The sequence below is a fragment of the Rhodofomes roseus genome (assembly GCF_022264815.1).
Source record: "Rhodofomes roseus strain CIRM-BRFM 1785 chromosome Unknown C8Q71scaffold_17, whole genome shotgun sequence".
NCBI classification, from domain to species: domain Eukaryota; kingdom Fungi; phylum Basidiomycota; class Agaricomycetes; order Polyporales; family Fomitopsidaceae; genus Rhodofomes; species Rhodofomes roseus.
The window spans coordinates 715381-729520 of NW_025952973.1; the positions used below are offsets into that span (position 1 = coordinate 715381).

At 55.6% G+C, this 14140-nt stretch overlaps 5 protein-coding genes across 5 annotated transcripts; 3 read left to right on the forward strand and 2 right to left on the reverse strand.

Annotated features, from left to right (window-relative positions):
• Positions 1-35: 35 nt before the first annotated feature.
• C8Q71DRAFT_773041 (xanthine/uracil permease) lies at positions 36-2470 on the reverse strand. Its single transcript, XM_047924443.1, has 8 exons — positions 1936-2470; positions 1771-1886; positions 1621-1723; positions 1339-1570; positions 1032-1288; positions 692-979; positions 389-637; positions 36-330 (listed from the first exon to the last, which is right to left on the reverse strand). The coding sequence occupies exons 1-8, from the start codon at positions 2339-2341 to the stop codon at positions 173-175; spliced, it is 1809 nt and encodes a 602-aa protein (XP_047776604.1). The 5' UTR covers positions 2342-2470; the 3' UTR covers positions 36-172.
• C8Q71DRAFT_180205 (uncharacterized protein) lies at positions 1936-3206 on the forward strand. The gene is made up of 2 exons (XM_047916800.1): positions 1936-3039; positions 3095-3206. The coding sequence occupies exon 1, from the start codon at positions 2392-2394 to the stop codon at positions 3031-3033; it is 642 nt and encodes a 213-aa protein (XP_047776605.1). The 5' UTR covers positions 1936-2391; the 3' UTR covers positions 3034-3039; positions 3095-3206.
• Positions 3207-3530: 324 nt separating this feature from the next.
• C8Q71DRAFT_712166 (amino acid transporter) lies at positions 3531-5585 on the forward strand (the record flags this gene model as incomplete). Its single annotated transcript, XM_047920842.1, has 10 exons — positions 3531-3686; positions 3738-3822; positions 3872-3965; positions 4013-4144; positions 4203-4383; positions 4422-4536; positions 4584-4637; positions 4688-5141; positions 5198-5400; positions 5449-5585. 10 exons carry the CDS (start codon positions 3531-3533, stop codon positions 5583-5585), a joined length of 1611 nt encoding a protein of 536 aa, XP_047776606.1.
• Positions 5586-5887: 302 nt separating this feature from the next.
• C8Q71DRAFT_773047 (40S ribosomal protein S12) lies at positions 5888-6660 on the reverse strand. Its single transcript, XM_047924444.1, has 5 exons — positions 6619-6660; positions 6459-6570; positions 6071-6412; positions 5967-6012; positions 5888-5910 (listed from the first exon to the last, which is right to left on the reverse strand). Exons 2-3 carry the CDS (start codon positions 6561-6563, stop codon positions 6074-6076), a joined length of 444 nt encoding a protein of 147 aa, XP_047776607.1. The 5' UTR covers positions 6564-6570; positions 6619-6660; the 3' UTR covers positions 5888-5910; positions 5967-6012; positions 6071-6073.
• A 78-nt stretch (positions 6661-6738) lies between these two features.
• C8Q71DRAFT_773050 (WD repeat-containing protein 61) lies at positions 6739-8464 on the forward strand. Its single transcript, XM_047924445.1, has 7 exons — positions 6739-6820; positions 6870-6906; positions 6961-7245; positions 7343-7497; positions 7612-7752; positions 7801-7961; positions 8020-8464. The coding sequence occupies exons 1-7, from the start codon at positions 6818-6820 to the stop codon at positions 8207-8209; spliced, it is 972 nt and encodes a 323-aa protein (XP_047776608.1). The 5' UTR covers positions 6739-6817; the 3' UTR covers positions 8210-8464.
• The last annotated feature ends 5676 nt before the right edge of the window (positions 8465-14140 follow it).

Sequence of the window (14140 nt, forward strand, 5' to 3'; positions counted from 1 at the left end):
GAGATCGTCCGTAAACTGATGACGAGGCTATCGCACTTTAGGAAGAACGTCAACGCCGCGGACGTGTAGCAGAGGCTGCCGGCACAGTATTGTAAACCTTCTCATTAGTGTGTACATAAGAAGACATTACATCCATTCTACTCCTATATCCATTATTGTTCCGACTCCGCATCTAGAGCTTCTTTTCGTCGTGCCCACGCTCTATCGTCTCGACGTCGACGATCTCGCGCTCTACGCCCCGCTCGACGACATCGTCGTCGTCGCCATTCGGGTCCTCCTCCTGGGGCAGGATCAAGTTCAGGAACACCGCGATCAAGCCCGCGATCAAGACTGCCCGCCAACCCCGCATCAGCACGGAATCACTCTCAGGGACATCAAGCGGACTCACACGGCGTGCTCAAGACGATCGTGATACTGTCGAGGAAGCCCTGGAGGCCCTTGTTGCTCGTGCGCACGCCCGCAAAAAGGTACGTGAGGAAGTCGGACACGAGGATGTCGCCGAGCCCGAACGACAGCGCGGCGGCGAGCACGAACCGGTCCCGCCGCGTGAAGCGGTTGTACGCGAGCACGCGCGCACCCGACACCGCGACGGACGCGAACAGGAACGTCGTCACGCCGCCCAGGACGGGGTTCGGGACTGCGGGCGGGTCGTGAGTGCGGTGAGTACCATGAGAGACAGGAGGACACGCACTGGCGAGGAAGACACCGGAGATCTTGCCCAGCACGCCAAATAGGATGAGGAAGAAGCAGCACCAGCGCCCCGCGTTGCGGTTTGCGCAGCGCGTGACGGCGATGACACCGTTGTTCTGCGCGAAGAGCGAGAGCGGCGCGACGGTGAAGAGCGCGGACATGAACCCGCCGAGGCCGTCGCTCAGGACGCCGCCCTGGATGCGCGAGTCGAACTCTTCGCCATCGACGGCGACGCGCGAGACTTCTGCCGACGCGGTTATGTCGCCGATGGCCTCCATCGCTACGGAGACTACAGGCATACACATCAGCATATACTCTGCGCGGACGGCGCCACCACTTACTGTACACCGCGAGCATGGGCAGAATGGCAGGCGGGTAGACCCTGATCTTGAACGTCTTGACCCAGAGGAAGGTGATCGCAGGGGAAGACGAGATGGACGATCCGTCAATGTAGCCTGCGGCACCGGCGACGATGCAGCCGATGGCGAGACCGACGATGATGGAGATGTTCTTGAGGAAGGGCGAGCCGAAGAGCTCGGTGAGGATGATGGACACGAAGGAGAGGAAGCCGAGGCCGATCATCTGCGGGCTGCCCCATCTGCGGACAAACGTTAGGGTGGTTGCGAGGCGGGAGGAGGGGAGGCATACAGAGCGGGCCGCGGAGCGGCGTTGGACGGACAGTAGACGTAGTCGCCGGTGGTGGGGCGGCCCTCGCAGTTGGAGCCGCCGCCCCAGTTGGGGATGCCGGACGAGCCGATGAGGGACGCGCCGATGAGGAGGATGACGGTGCCGGTGACCATGGGGGGGAAGATGCGCTTGAGGGTGCGCGGCGGGACGAAGGCCATGAAGATCTCGAGGAAGGAGCAGATGAGGGAGGTGCCTGGGAGTGCGAGAGTTAGATGAGTGGGCGGGGAAGAGGGCAGCGCGTACCGAGAATGTAGCCATACGCGTCGGGGCAGGCAAGACGCGTTACGGTGCCGTCTGCAGCGGTAGTGGACGGACACGTGCCGTCAGCGTACATGTTGTCGAAGACCTGCAATCTGTGAGAAGAGAAGAGACCGGGGAGAGATGGGGACTTACGGAGGACGCGGTACTGAGGGTGGAGAAGCTTGTGCCGACGACGGAGAGGAGGCCGGTGCCGAGGTAGAAGTTGCGCCAGAGATGGATGCGGGACATTTGGACGAGACTGAGGATGCCTGTGGGCGGGTGAGAGAGGGACTCGGTTGGATGGGAGGATGGACTGACCACAGCCGATGAGACTGGCGGAGATCATGTACGCACTGGTCTCGCCGTCGAGACTGAGGCTGCTTGCGAAGATGATGGGCGGGGTGATGAGGCCGGCGAGCATGGCGAGTGCGTGCTGGAGGCCGGTGGTCATGGACACGAGGATGGGGAGCTCGCTCTCGAGGGCGTAGAAGGGGGGGCCGACTTGTCTGCTCTTGCGGTTGAAGCGGCCGGGGAGGGCGAAGGGCAGGGTGGGCATGCAGAGCCAGGCGTAGTCGTAGTCGCCGAGCCAGCCATGGCGGGTGGTGACCCTGTCGTAGATGTGGGATGCGCGTGCGTGGAGGGCTGCCCGTGTGCCCGAGGTGGGCGGCGGGACAGCGGCGGGCTGCTCCTTGACGACAGAGTCGCGCGAGAGGGTGGAGGACATGGTGGCGAGGACGACGACCTGCGGAAAAGGCGGCGTTATAATGAGTGGGCATGTCTGGAGAGATAAGGACCCGCCACATCCGCCTCGATCGTTCCTCGCCCTATCGCGCCCTGTCACGTGGCCGTCCCAGGCGCTGTCCGCCCGCCGTCGCCGCCGCTGTGCTGCACGACGTCCGGCGACGGTGCAGCAACGCGCGGGTCGTGCGTGCCAACCAGGCCGCTGTGGGCGCATGTGGAAGGGCGGGCGACTCGATCATTGTTTACTCTTCCGGCCCCGCTTTTCATTTCCACGATAACCCTCGCCCTACCGCCAGTGTCAGTGTCCCTCTCTGCGACGCACCGCCTGCAAACCCTGGCTCCGTGCTTGCTGCTGTCCGGGATGCGACGTATTCGTCGCGAGCAGTGAAAGTGCGCCACGACGCGGAACGCATGGTGGTACGAGACAAGCAGGTCGCGTACGCGTGCCTCCAACCGTGCTGTTGCCATTCGGTACACACATGGCGCAACCGATCAAGCACTGGACCGCCACTCGTCCACAACACCGACCAACGACGTGCTCGCTGCTGCACACCGCGGTCCCGCCGCCGGCCCATCACACCCCGAGGCGCGCGCGCGATCGACCGCTCAGACGTCGTTCACCGCGCCCATTCTCAGCTCGTCCGAGGGGAACTGATACTGGGAGAAAACCGTTGAGCCTGGGTGAGCAGTCCACCAGCCCAGAGATAAGCCTCTTCTACCTTCTAACCATCCACAGAGCCCACCGCAGGCAAAAGAGAAACTCCCCGCCCCCTGCGCCACCGTAGATTCCGGGGCTCTACGCCGCGGTGCTGCGCGGACTATGTTCACACTCTAGACATACGCGTCAGACGCGCTCCGAGTCGTGCGAGTCGCTGGCATCCTAAACGCGGATACGAGTGTCGCAGCATGACGTGTATCGTGGGCCCGTCGAATAGGAGCGCACCGCTGATAACGCGTGCTATCATATGCGCTGCGAGGATGTTATGATCACCATCCCAGGCGCCGTCTTCCTTCTCCTGGCCAATCGACTTTGCTTGGCCTCTGCATTCAGACGCCGTCAGATACACCACCGGCCGCCCATCACCCATAAGACCCCGCGGCGGTTCTTCGCCTCCCGTTCTTCGCCTTCTTCCAGGTCCCCCCTCCGTGACTCGAACATGTCCAGCGAGTCCATGAAGAGCGAGAAACGCACCGTCGCCACCTCCACGACCGTCCCGGTCCACCCTCATACCGACCACCACCATCCCGGCCTGTCCGAGCTGCGCCATGCGGACGACGAGCTCCTCGCCCACCTGGGCTACAAGTCCGAGTTCAGGCGCGAGTTCTCCGTGAGTCTCCTCCCCGTCGTGCGCGCCGTGTGCTGACAAGGCTCTGCGCAGTTGATCGAGACCATCGCGTTCGCGTTCTCCATCATGGGTGTCATCGCGTCCGTCTCCTCCACCTTCTCCTTCCCGCTAGAGTCCGGTGCGTCGTGCCGTCGTCAGCTTGTCCCCCAGTCTTACCCACCGCCCAGGCGGACACGTCGGGATGGTATTCGGATGGCTCATACCCTCCATCTTCGTCATGACCGTCGCCCTCTCCATGGCCGAGCTCGCATCCTCCATGCCGTACGCCCCTAGATCTCGCAGCCGCGCGCGTACTCAATTGCTTCTAGGACGAGCGCCGGCCTATACTACTTTTCTGCGAAGCTCGCCCCGCCAAGGTACTCCGCGCTCGCGAGCTGGATCACCGGCTGGGCCAACATCACTGGCCAGGTCACGCTCGTCTGTTCCATCGACTTCACCTGGTGCGTGCCACACACCATCTCCGGCCCCTGCTCACGACCGTCCCACCCGGTGAAACAGCGCGCAGATGATTACCAGCGCCCTCGCAGTCGGCTCCGACGGCGCCATCGTCCTCGGCGCCGGCCCGACCTACGGCATCCTCCTCGCCATCCTCTTCGTCCATGCCATGGTCTGCTCCGCCGCGACCAACGTCCTCGCCCGCCTCAACCTCTTCTATGTGATTGTGAATGGCGAGTGGTGTGTCTTTTGCCCCGCGAGAGCCGTTGATCCTAGTATGAGGCAGTCGGCACGAGCGTCGCCGCCATCGTCGCGCTGCTGGTGTGCTCGGGGGATAGCAAGGTGTCTACGAAGGACGCGTTCACAAAGTTCGAGAACAACACGGGCTGGGCCAACAGTACGTCGTGCCCACTGCCGGTGTGACGCGCTGCTGATGTCGCGCAGGCGGATGGGCATTCCTCCTCGCGTTCACCGCGCCCATGTGGACGCTGACCGGATGTGAGTCCCCTGCGCAGCGTCCCCTCGTGTCAACTGACGATACTCCCCAGACGACTCGGCAGCCCACATCGCTGAAGAGACCGCCGGCGCCGCACGCGCAGCCCCCATAGCCATCCTCGTCGGCGTCGGCGCAACCGCTTCCCTCGGCTGGATCCTCTTCATCGCCGCCTCCTTCGCGACCACCTCCGTCTCCGACCTCCTCAGCACCACACTCCCCCTCCCGATGGCCCAGCTCTTCCTCAACGTCCTCGGCAAGCACGGCATGCTCGCCATATGGAGCTTCATCATCGTCGTCCAGTTCGTCACCGGCGCCGCGCAGGGCGTCGACGCGAGCCGCGTCGTCTTCGCGTTCGCGCGCGACAACGCGCTCCCTGGCAGCAGGTGGTGGAAGAAGATGAATGGCTACACCCAGACCCCTGTCAATGCGGTCTGGCTGGTCATGGTCCTCGCGGGGATCTGCGGCCTGCTGGGCTTTTCGGAGACGGCGCTGTCGTCGCTTGCTGGGTGCGTTTGCCATCGGTGCTTCATTTGCGTGTTACTCAACGAATGGTGGCCCGCAGCGCGTCCGTGATAGGCCTGTACACCTCGTACGTCACGCCCATCTTCCTACGCATCACGTCCGGCAGGAACAGGCTGGTGCCGGGTCCGTTTACGCTGGGCAAATGGTACTTGCCTGTGGGTACCATTGCGTGCGCGTGGGTCGCCTTTATCATCGTCCTGCTCCTCTTCCCGCCCGAGTCGAATCCGACGGCTGACACAATGAGTATGTCCACCTCGCAGCATCCTGACACATACTCATACTTGTCCGCAGACTACGCCGTCATCATCATCATGGCCGTCTTTATCTTTGCCAGCGTGTCCTGGATTGTGTCTGCGCGCAAGTGGTTCACGGGTCCGGTGTCGACGGTGGAAAGTGCGACATCGACATACGACGAGAAACAGCAGTAGGCGATGTAGATGTACTCGTGTGGGAACAAACCAGCCTCTTTAGCCGGCATGAAGGGATGATCGAGGCGCAGAGCAAAGATTGGAATCTTTCACGAGTCACCGTGCACGAGGGCCCTGCCATGTCGTTTGCGCCGTAGATTCATTGCAAGTGTACAATGACATCGAGCAGCCTGGGTAGCTGCGAGAGGGAGGCAAGGCCGTGTCGAGTGATGACTCAATTACTGACGCTGCTCAATGACATGCTAAAGGCACCGCTAGTAGGTTGCATACATTGCATTTTATGGAGGACAAGCACAGCTACGGCTACAAGGAAAGCGGTGGGGATCTGGAAACAAGAGTCAGCATCGATGCTTGAAGCACGTCGCAAGTGAGGTATCAGACAAAATGTAATGATTCCGGATAGACTGAATCCTCAATGAACAACGTTCTCCGTTGAGGGAGTCTGTTTGTCATCTCGAAGAGGGCGGAGGGAAATAATCACTTACCGTTTACCGGTTCTTGAAGTAGTCGAGGAGGACGTTGAGACCCTCACTCTCGACACCGTAGTCCTTGACGACCACGCAGGAGCATCCGACGACCTTGCGGGGGTTGCCCTCGCGGTCGATCTTGCAGAGACCGGCCCAGGTACCGAGGACCTTCGCGTCACCGACCTTGATGAGGTTGATCTTGTGCTCGGCGCAGAGGGCCTCAATGAGCTTGATGTACTCGGCCTCCGTGCAGGTCTCGACGAGCACGCAGAGGTGGGCCTGGCGCTTGTCAAGGGCCTTGGCACATTCACGGAGACCGCGAGCAAGGCCGTCGTGCTTGAGCGCGTTCTTCAGAACTTGCTGCACGAGCTAGTTAGCGAAGCCAGATGCGTGTCTGCAAACGCACCTGAAGAGCGTCCTCGACCGAAAGTTTTCCCTTGGGCGCGTCGGAGGCCGGCTCAGCCTCGACGGTCACCTCCTCGACGGGAATGTCATCTCCAGCGTCAGACATCTTAGTTCTACAAGAGAATAAGCGATGCGGCAAACGAGAGAGAACGCAGACGTACTTATATAGGATGAGAGGAGAGAATAGTCTTCGTCCGCTTTCGTTGATGTGAGGAAAAACAGAGTTTGCCCTGCGCGCGCACATATACCGGGCTTCAAAGTCCGCCGGACGTTGCCGGTGGCGCCAGTCGAGGCGTCGCGCGCCCTCGACGCGGCTCTGCCCAGCGGCGACCCTCCTTCCGACGACCTTCCTTCACGACCATGGTGCGTGCGCGGTCTCGCCAGAACGTCGTCTGGTGCTCACGTCGCGCAGAGTCTGGCCTTTCTCCACGCTCACGACTGCAGCGAGCGTACGTGATCCAGCCACCTCCGCGACGCGGTCGATCCTCACGCACCTTCTGCAGCCCACACCGATGCGATATGGGGAGCTGTGTGGACGCAGGCCGACACGGTGCTGACCGCCTCTGCGGACGGCACAATCAAGCAATGGGACGCTGCGTCGGGACAAGTCTCGCGCGCACAGCCCGCGCATACACACGGTCTCGTATCCCTCGACGTCGATGCCGCGGGCAAGCACGCGCTGTACAACAGTCTCGAAGGGCTTACGTGCCTATGGAACCTGGAGAACGGCGAGGTCGAGGGGAGATTTGAGAGCTATGTGCGATCCGGCGAGGAGCACATCGAACCCTGTGAGTACCTCTCACTGCAAACCCACTACCCTTCCGCTGGCTGCGAACTCGTATGTATCCTTCCTTCCGAAAGGATACTGACTGTTCGCCGCCTCAGCTTGGTCGGTCTCATTGAGCCCTAACAGCCAAACGTACGCATCCACGGGCGGCTCGGGTAACGTCACCATTCACTCGGCCGCTCGCGACTCGTTCGGCGAGCGTCGCGCGACACTCGTCAGTGGCCGGAGTAAATTTGGGATGTTCTGCAAATACGTGGGTTGTCGCATGAGTGTCGCAGGGCCGTCCCATAGCCCGCCTTGTCTAGGCTCTGCCCGCGCTTCATGTTCATGTCTTCCGCGCTACCGATTGCTAACAATGTGCCCACAGAGCCCGGACGGAAGGCGCGTCGCCATGGCCTCGGAGACTGGTCAGATCTACATCTTCGATGTCGCCTCGTCCTCCCTCGCGTCGACGTATACCACGCATGCAATGGCCGTCCGGTCACTAGCGTGGTCCCCAGACTCTAATGTGAGCCAATCGTCGTATCGTTCACGCAAAGTCTGACATTGCTCCTAGCTCCTCGTATCTGCATCGGAAGACAAGCGGCTCATTCTGCACGACGTGAGGCTTTCTCCGTCTGGTAAGCCGGGCTCTGGCGCAGTCGCTACCTTCTCCGGCCATTCGTCGTGGGTGCTCAGTGTGGACATTTCGTCGGATTGCCGCCTTGCCTTGTCAGGGTGGGTTCATCTGTTGCCTTCAACATTGTCATACACATATTCATCTGCTTGACTCAAGGTCCGCTGACAAGGCTGTCAAAGTGTGGGATCTTGCTGCTCATGCAGCAGTATCTACCACTCAAGAGACAGGTGAAGTATGGAGTGTGTCATGGAGACCACATTCAGCTGCAAACAATAGTGCTGGGGCATTCATGTCAGGAGGAGAGGATGGTATAGCACGATGGTATAGGGCTGCAGGTGCAGCATAGTGATAATGGGCTACATGTATATGTCTGTGGGGAACAGTTCCTTGTGCCAAACAACATGCTCACTATGGCTCATGATGTGCTCAGCTGCACAAATGTTGAATGTCACAAGCCTGCATTTCTTATAGGCAGGCAACACATTGCCTGCCCTTGCAGATTGGATTACAAACTGTGTAGTGTTGTGAGAGTTTGCTGGCGGTGTACTTGTAAGGTGCCCATTCCAGTAGCCCAGGGTCTAAAAGATCCTATATAAGCAGATATGCAACTTATGGTCTATGCCTTGTACTATACACTCTTCAGTCTTCTTTCACCTTGCTGTTGCACTGTCTGTTGTGTGAGAACAAGCAAAATTTGGTATGGTGAGTGCAAGTGTCCTGGGGATGGACAATGCCTGAAGGGCAATCATGTGAGGTACATATATCAAAAACTCATGTATATGCTGCTCCCCCCTATCCATCCCAGTCAGGTCTATTGCGGCTTAGCTGGCAAGCTCACCATGGTTGCATGCTCCAACACATTGGTACTTCCTACAGATCGGGATCTGACACACCACAACTGAGGCCTGAGACTCACCATTTTTTACAGTACTCTCAAGACTGCAGCCAGGCTGTCCAGCAAAGCTCAAATGTTGGTGGTAGCTGCATTACCAATAAGATAGAAAGGGTCATGTGAGGTCATGATTAGGTCTTGAGCAAGGCAAGGAGTGCTCGCTGGCATCATAGATTGGTCCTAGCCAGGATGAGGAGACTCAGTGAAGGTGTTTCCTAGGCTGACATGGAGTCAATACCAAGGATGAGATGATAGAACCTACTCAGACAGTATGGACAATCATACACAGATGAGTGTGAGAAAACCAGCTTGTCAGCACATTGGTGTGGTGAGCAACAAGCATAGTGTTGGCAAAGTCAGAAACACACATGAAGTTGATAGTTGGATGTGGAAGCAACATTGTTGTATCAATGCTTGGGCCTACAGCCTGAGGTATGTACAGCATTATACCCCACCATACAGTGTGCCACTCCAAGTATTGTACACAAAGTGTAAGCAAGATTAGTAAAAGGACAAGGGCAACCTCTCCTCTGCTGCCCTGGATCTACAGCGCAATCATATATGACTATGCCACCTTCTTGCCTACAATACCCTCAATGCTGGCAGAGGTGGCTATTCTGACAAAGCATGCTGTAGGTTGCCCACTTTGCAGATTGGATGCCAAAAACATGCTGGCCGCACCCCAATTTTGTTCTATTGTGCCTAGTCAGGAAGCAACACTGTCATAGCACACTCAGACACACAGCCTTTTTGGGTTTCAACCTGCCCTATTAATGGCCTTACTGTCTAAGGTTCATCACTGGATGCCATGTTACAATGATTTGTAGCACTGAGTTGAGATTTTTGCTTCTAGATTGCACAAGCATTTGCTGGCAGACCACCTGCTCTTGTCATTTCAAGCTACTGAACACAAATCACTGGTCATGCAATGCTGCAGGACAGCCTCAATGTTATTATTAAGCATTCAGTTTCACTGCAATTTCTTTTGTTTCCCACTGTCAAAGGTCCTATCAAGCTTGCTGATTTCCTCAGGGGCTTTCTGCAGCAAACTGGCATCCCATGACTTGCATCTTCAAGAGGAGGCAAGCTGCAGGGCTGTTCAACTTGGAAGTTGTCCAACAGGATGAGATTGACTCTGCAAACTTCCAACCTCACATACTTGCAATCACTGTGACAGGTTCTGATTCAATTGTCAGCAGTGAACTCATCCTAGTCTGTACATGACGTTGTTCAAAGTTGTGAATTTTTTCACTTACAGTCTGTTTCTTTTGTTGCTATGTTTAGATCACCTTCGGCAACAACAACAGCAAGTATATCTGTCCAGAGACAAGACAAACATTTTCTCTGGGGAAAGGTATCACCTTAGAAAGAACATTTTGAATAACCTCATTAGGCCTAAGTCACCCTGAGAACACTAAGGCCCTCTGTGCCTTGAGCCTGTGAGTCTGTGGATATGGCTATCCAGGATTCTCTATTCTCTAGGAATGACAAGCCTGCCTTTGATGGCAAACAAGCATGGGACAACTGGGCCCTCTGTACCTGTCACTGGGCCCTCTAGCTGTCATGGTATGACACGGAGGCCCCGTATTTTTGCTTTGTTTTATCCTATTTTTGCTCATTTTCTATGGACTTGCACGATACGCTGTACGGTAGACTTCGCCTGGAACGGCTTTCTAACTAGTCACATGACACATCACGTGCTAGGGTTTGTCTTGTGACTCGTCCATCATGTGGCCTTGCTTATGTAACTTATCAGGTGCCCTGCGGCAGCGCCTAGCCACCTGACTCGTTCTGACTCATACGTACACATGACCTCAGTTCTCGGATCCAGCGTAGGTAGACCTGCCCTCAACCTAGCCAGTATATATAGGGTCCTGTACGCTGCCTAGCACTCCAGCTCGTCCTCTTGGAGTTGCTAGGTAAGCACTTCACATTGTACTAAGTAGAGTGCAATGTAACTAACTTGGAGTTGCTAGTCATTGCGTCTTACGCTGTCTAGACTGTTGTTGACCTCGGTCCAACACCTCGAGGTCAAGTATTTCTGTTTCAAGTTCTGTTTCTAGTCGCGTCAGACCTAGCTCCGCGACACTAGCCATGGTCTCATCTTCTCAAATGAGAACATATTTTGGAATGAGACATTCAGAGAGGTCTTCAACAACTTAGAGCCTCTGCACCTTGCTCAGAGGCCTAGGCATCTACCTCCCTTGTTTCTGTACAAGGGAGGTTTACATTCCTTAAGGAAATACAGACAGCAAGGTTGTATCTCCAAGACCTACATCTATGTCATGGATTCCACCCAAGGTGCCCTGAAAAGGGCTTGTCCGTGTTGACAACTCACTCATGTGCCTCACATGCCCAAATCAGAGATTGAAAATCTGGATAGACCTCATTATTGAGAAGCTAGTCCATGACTGATAGGTATAAATAGGGTTGATGGAGCTGAAGGCTAGATATTGAATCAGGGTTAGGTCTTTGTAGAATAGTGGAAAAGCTGAGATGGACATTGTGCCTGGAAGGCATGTAGGAAGCTGTTCAATGTCTCAATGCCCAAATAAGGTTCTCAGGGATCATTTCAATCTGGACAGCTGGACAGCCTGGACAGAATGGTACAAGGTCATGCTGGGACCTCAGAAGCACAGGTCCTCAAGCCCTGGGAGTAGCCCCTTTGAACAGTGTAGTGATGGGTCCCAGACCAAGTCCATCATTGAGGGGACTAGGTGTTACCAGACTGGTTACACCTATGAGAGGACCAATAAGAGGCCTATCACAAATTGTGCTCCCAATGCCAACTCTAAACTTGGCCTTCATGGAGGAGTGGATGAGAGGACCCATATGAGATCTGTATTAAACAGAGGCCATGGCATTTGTGCTGGTGGTTATGGCTTGCATGACCTATGTGTTGTGACAACCAGCCCCGGTGTGTAGGTCCAGGGACTGTGTGCATAGCTCAAGCAGACTCAATGACACACAGTCAAAACAAGGATTGTTGTGCACAAGATGACAAGCCATACCTGCATCAAGATACCTTGAATTTGCAACAACACATTGCAACAATGGAGTATGGTTTGCATTGCATGCATGCATTGCTGTAATAGCAAGGGACAGGCTTGTTACTGTTGACAGTAATAGTGAGGTAGCGGCAGCCACCTGCTGCACCACTGCATGTGACTGTGTGCCATAGGTCACATGCAATGTCATTGCTTTGCACAGCTCCACACTGCACAGCTGTTGCCTTCACCTCACTCTCTCTTCCTCCTCTCTCACTTGCCCTGGCATGTCTGTTTGATATGCATGAAATCTACACCAAACTGCACTTCACATTTGTCCCTAATGAATGATGAATGTCAGTGCACTCATTCCAATGTATCTGTGATCATAGCTTGTAAGATCAGTTACTGTGAAATAGTGAGTCTGTGGCTCATCTGTGTTATGATTGTACCAATAGCTTGAGATCTATGCACATCACAGGGCCATAACCCTTCCTCATCACCAGTACAAAAATTCATACCTCCTCCACATTGTGAATTATCTGCTGATCAGCTCTTAGTCAGAGCCATATAGGATGTATCTATATACATTTCAATACACTGGGGCAGTCCCACATCAAGTAGCATCTACTGGGTTCTGTACTCCCACAAATTGTGAGTCCTTTCACAGATATGATGATGTCAGGACTGAGGACAGCTTGTGATCCAGAAGACATTGTTGACAGGCGATGACGGCAAGCGAAACCCTAAGATGCCAGTAGGTGCTGAAGGCGATGGCAGCTCAGAACTGGTATGCTACCGTCAGAGAGGAGAGTTACACCTCTCATGAGGATTCCATGAAAGATACGAGTCTACGACGTTGAACGCAAGTACAAGATGATATCATTGATATGAGACAGGACATGATACATGGTGAGGGGCAATGATACAGAGGGCCTACTCCACAGGCGAGACATCCATGTGAGACGTGAAGGACAGCCTGTCTCGCTTGATCAGGTATTTGGAGACCTGCGTGGCTTCCATCAGCTTGGGCCCCATGCAGTTTCGACGAGGAGTGTTAGTCTCGGCACTTGAAGAGAACACCCTCTCACTGGGCACAGACGTCGACTGGATGGGCAAATAATCCATGGTGATGCGGAACAGGACCGGGAAGGTAGTCTGGACGGTCTTGTTCTAGGATATCTTCAGCTCGCAGTGCCAGTGATACGTATTGAAGGTCACTTACCCTCCAGTACGCCAGGGCGTCGCCGTGCTCAGGTTCAGCTCCATGAGCGGCCCATATGGAATATTCCTCCTCAACCGTGGTTGGTATTCCACTAGACTTCGACGCCGGCTGCATGTTCTTCTTCGCAGTCCTCTGCAAGGCCTCAGAAATCTCGCGCATGCCCTTGAGGCCTTGCGGGATGGGACGTTTGCCAGTAGCGGGGGCTTGGGATGATGGACCAGGGGAGGAGTACAGCCCGAACTTTTCAGCGTAGACCTTCATCTGAATGTACGTTGTCAGCATTAGCAATGTAAACGCCTTGTAAGAAGGGGATTGTACAGTGTACCTTCTTCTTGATCAATCGCTGGGCCTTCTGGATGTAGAAGTCGTCCCAGTATTCCTTGATGTGATCAAGTCTGTACTTGGGGTGGACAACTTTGTTATGGTGAGACGTTGTGCTCAAATATGGTCAAGTTCACTCACACATGCACAGCACATAGCTGCCGGTCTCATCCATAATAGTGTAGTGCTTCGTTGCCACGGCTAGAGCTGCCTCTATAGCTCCATGGAAACGAGACATGTCGTCCATGGTCAGGACTCAGGACCGCCTCCCACTCTGACTGAAATATCTCAAACATAGGGATGACGTCCGCTAGTAGCGGCAAGTCATCCCTAGCCAGAGCCAGGGACACCTTCATCGGGACCTGAAACCGTGATTGCAACGTACACATTTCATAAGCGAATATGGTATTCAAGTACATGTATGATTAGCTACCTCGAGGAGCGACGCGACAGCTGGAGATCATTCTCCTGAGATTCGGATTCTCCTGAGATTCGGTCAGCTCCGGGTACATTGCCGCAAATTCATCACTCCGCACACAGAACTGACGGTATGCCTGTCACACGATATCAGACAAGGGGTTCTGGAGAGTGAAGGCTAAGGCTTACCGGCTTCATCTCCAGAAAACGCACGATCATGTTGTATGTACTGTTCCACCGGGTACGGACGTCGAGGATGAGCTGGACCTCACGGAGATGGGGGAGGAACACCCCTGAGGTGTTACCCGTGCGGATGGTTTGGTCCCAAGCGTCCCGGTGCAAGGGGGAGGAGCGGATGGAGCGTACAATACACCTGACCTTCGGTATGATGCCGACGCTCAAGGGGTCGTCGGGTGGGCCATCGGGGTCGCCCCC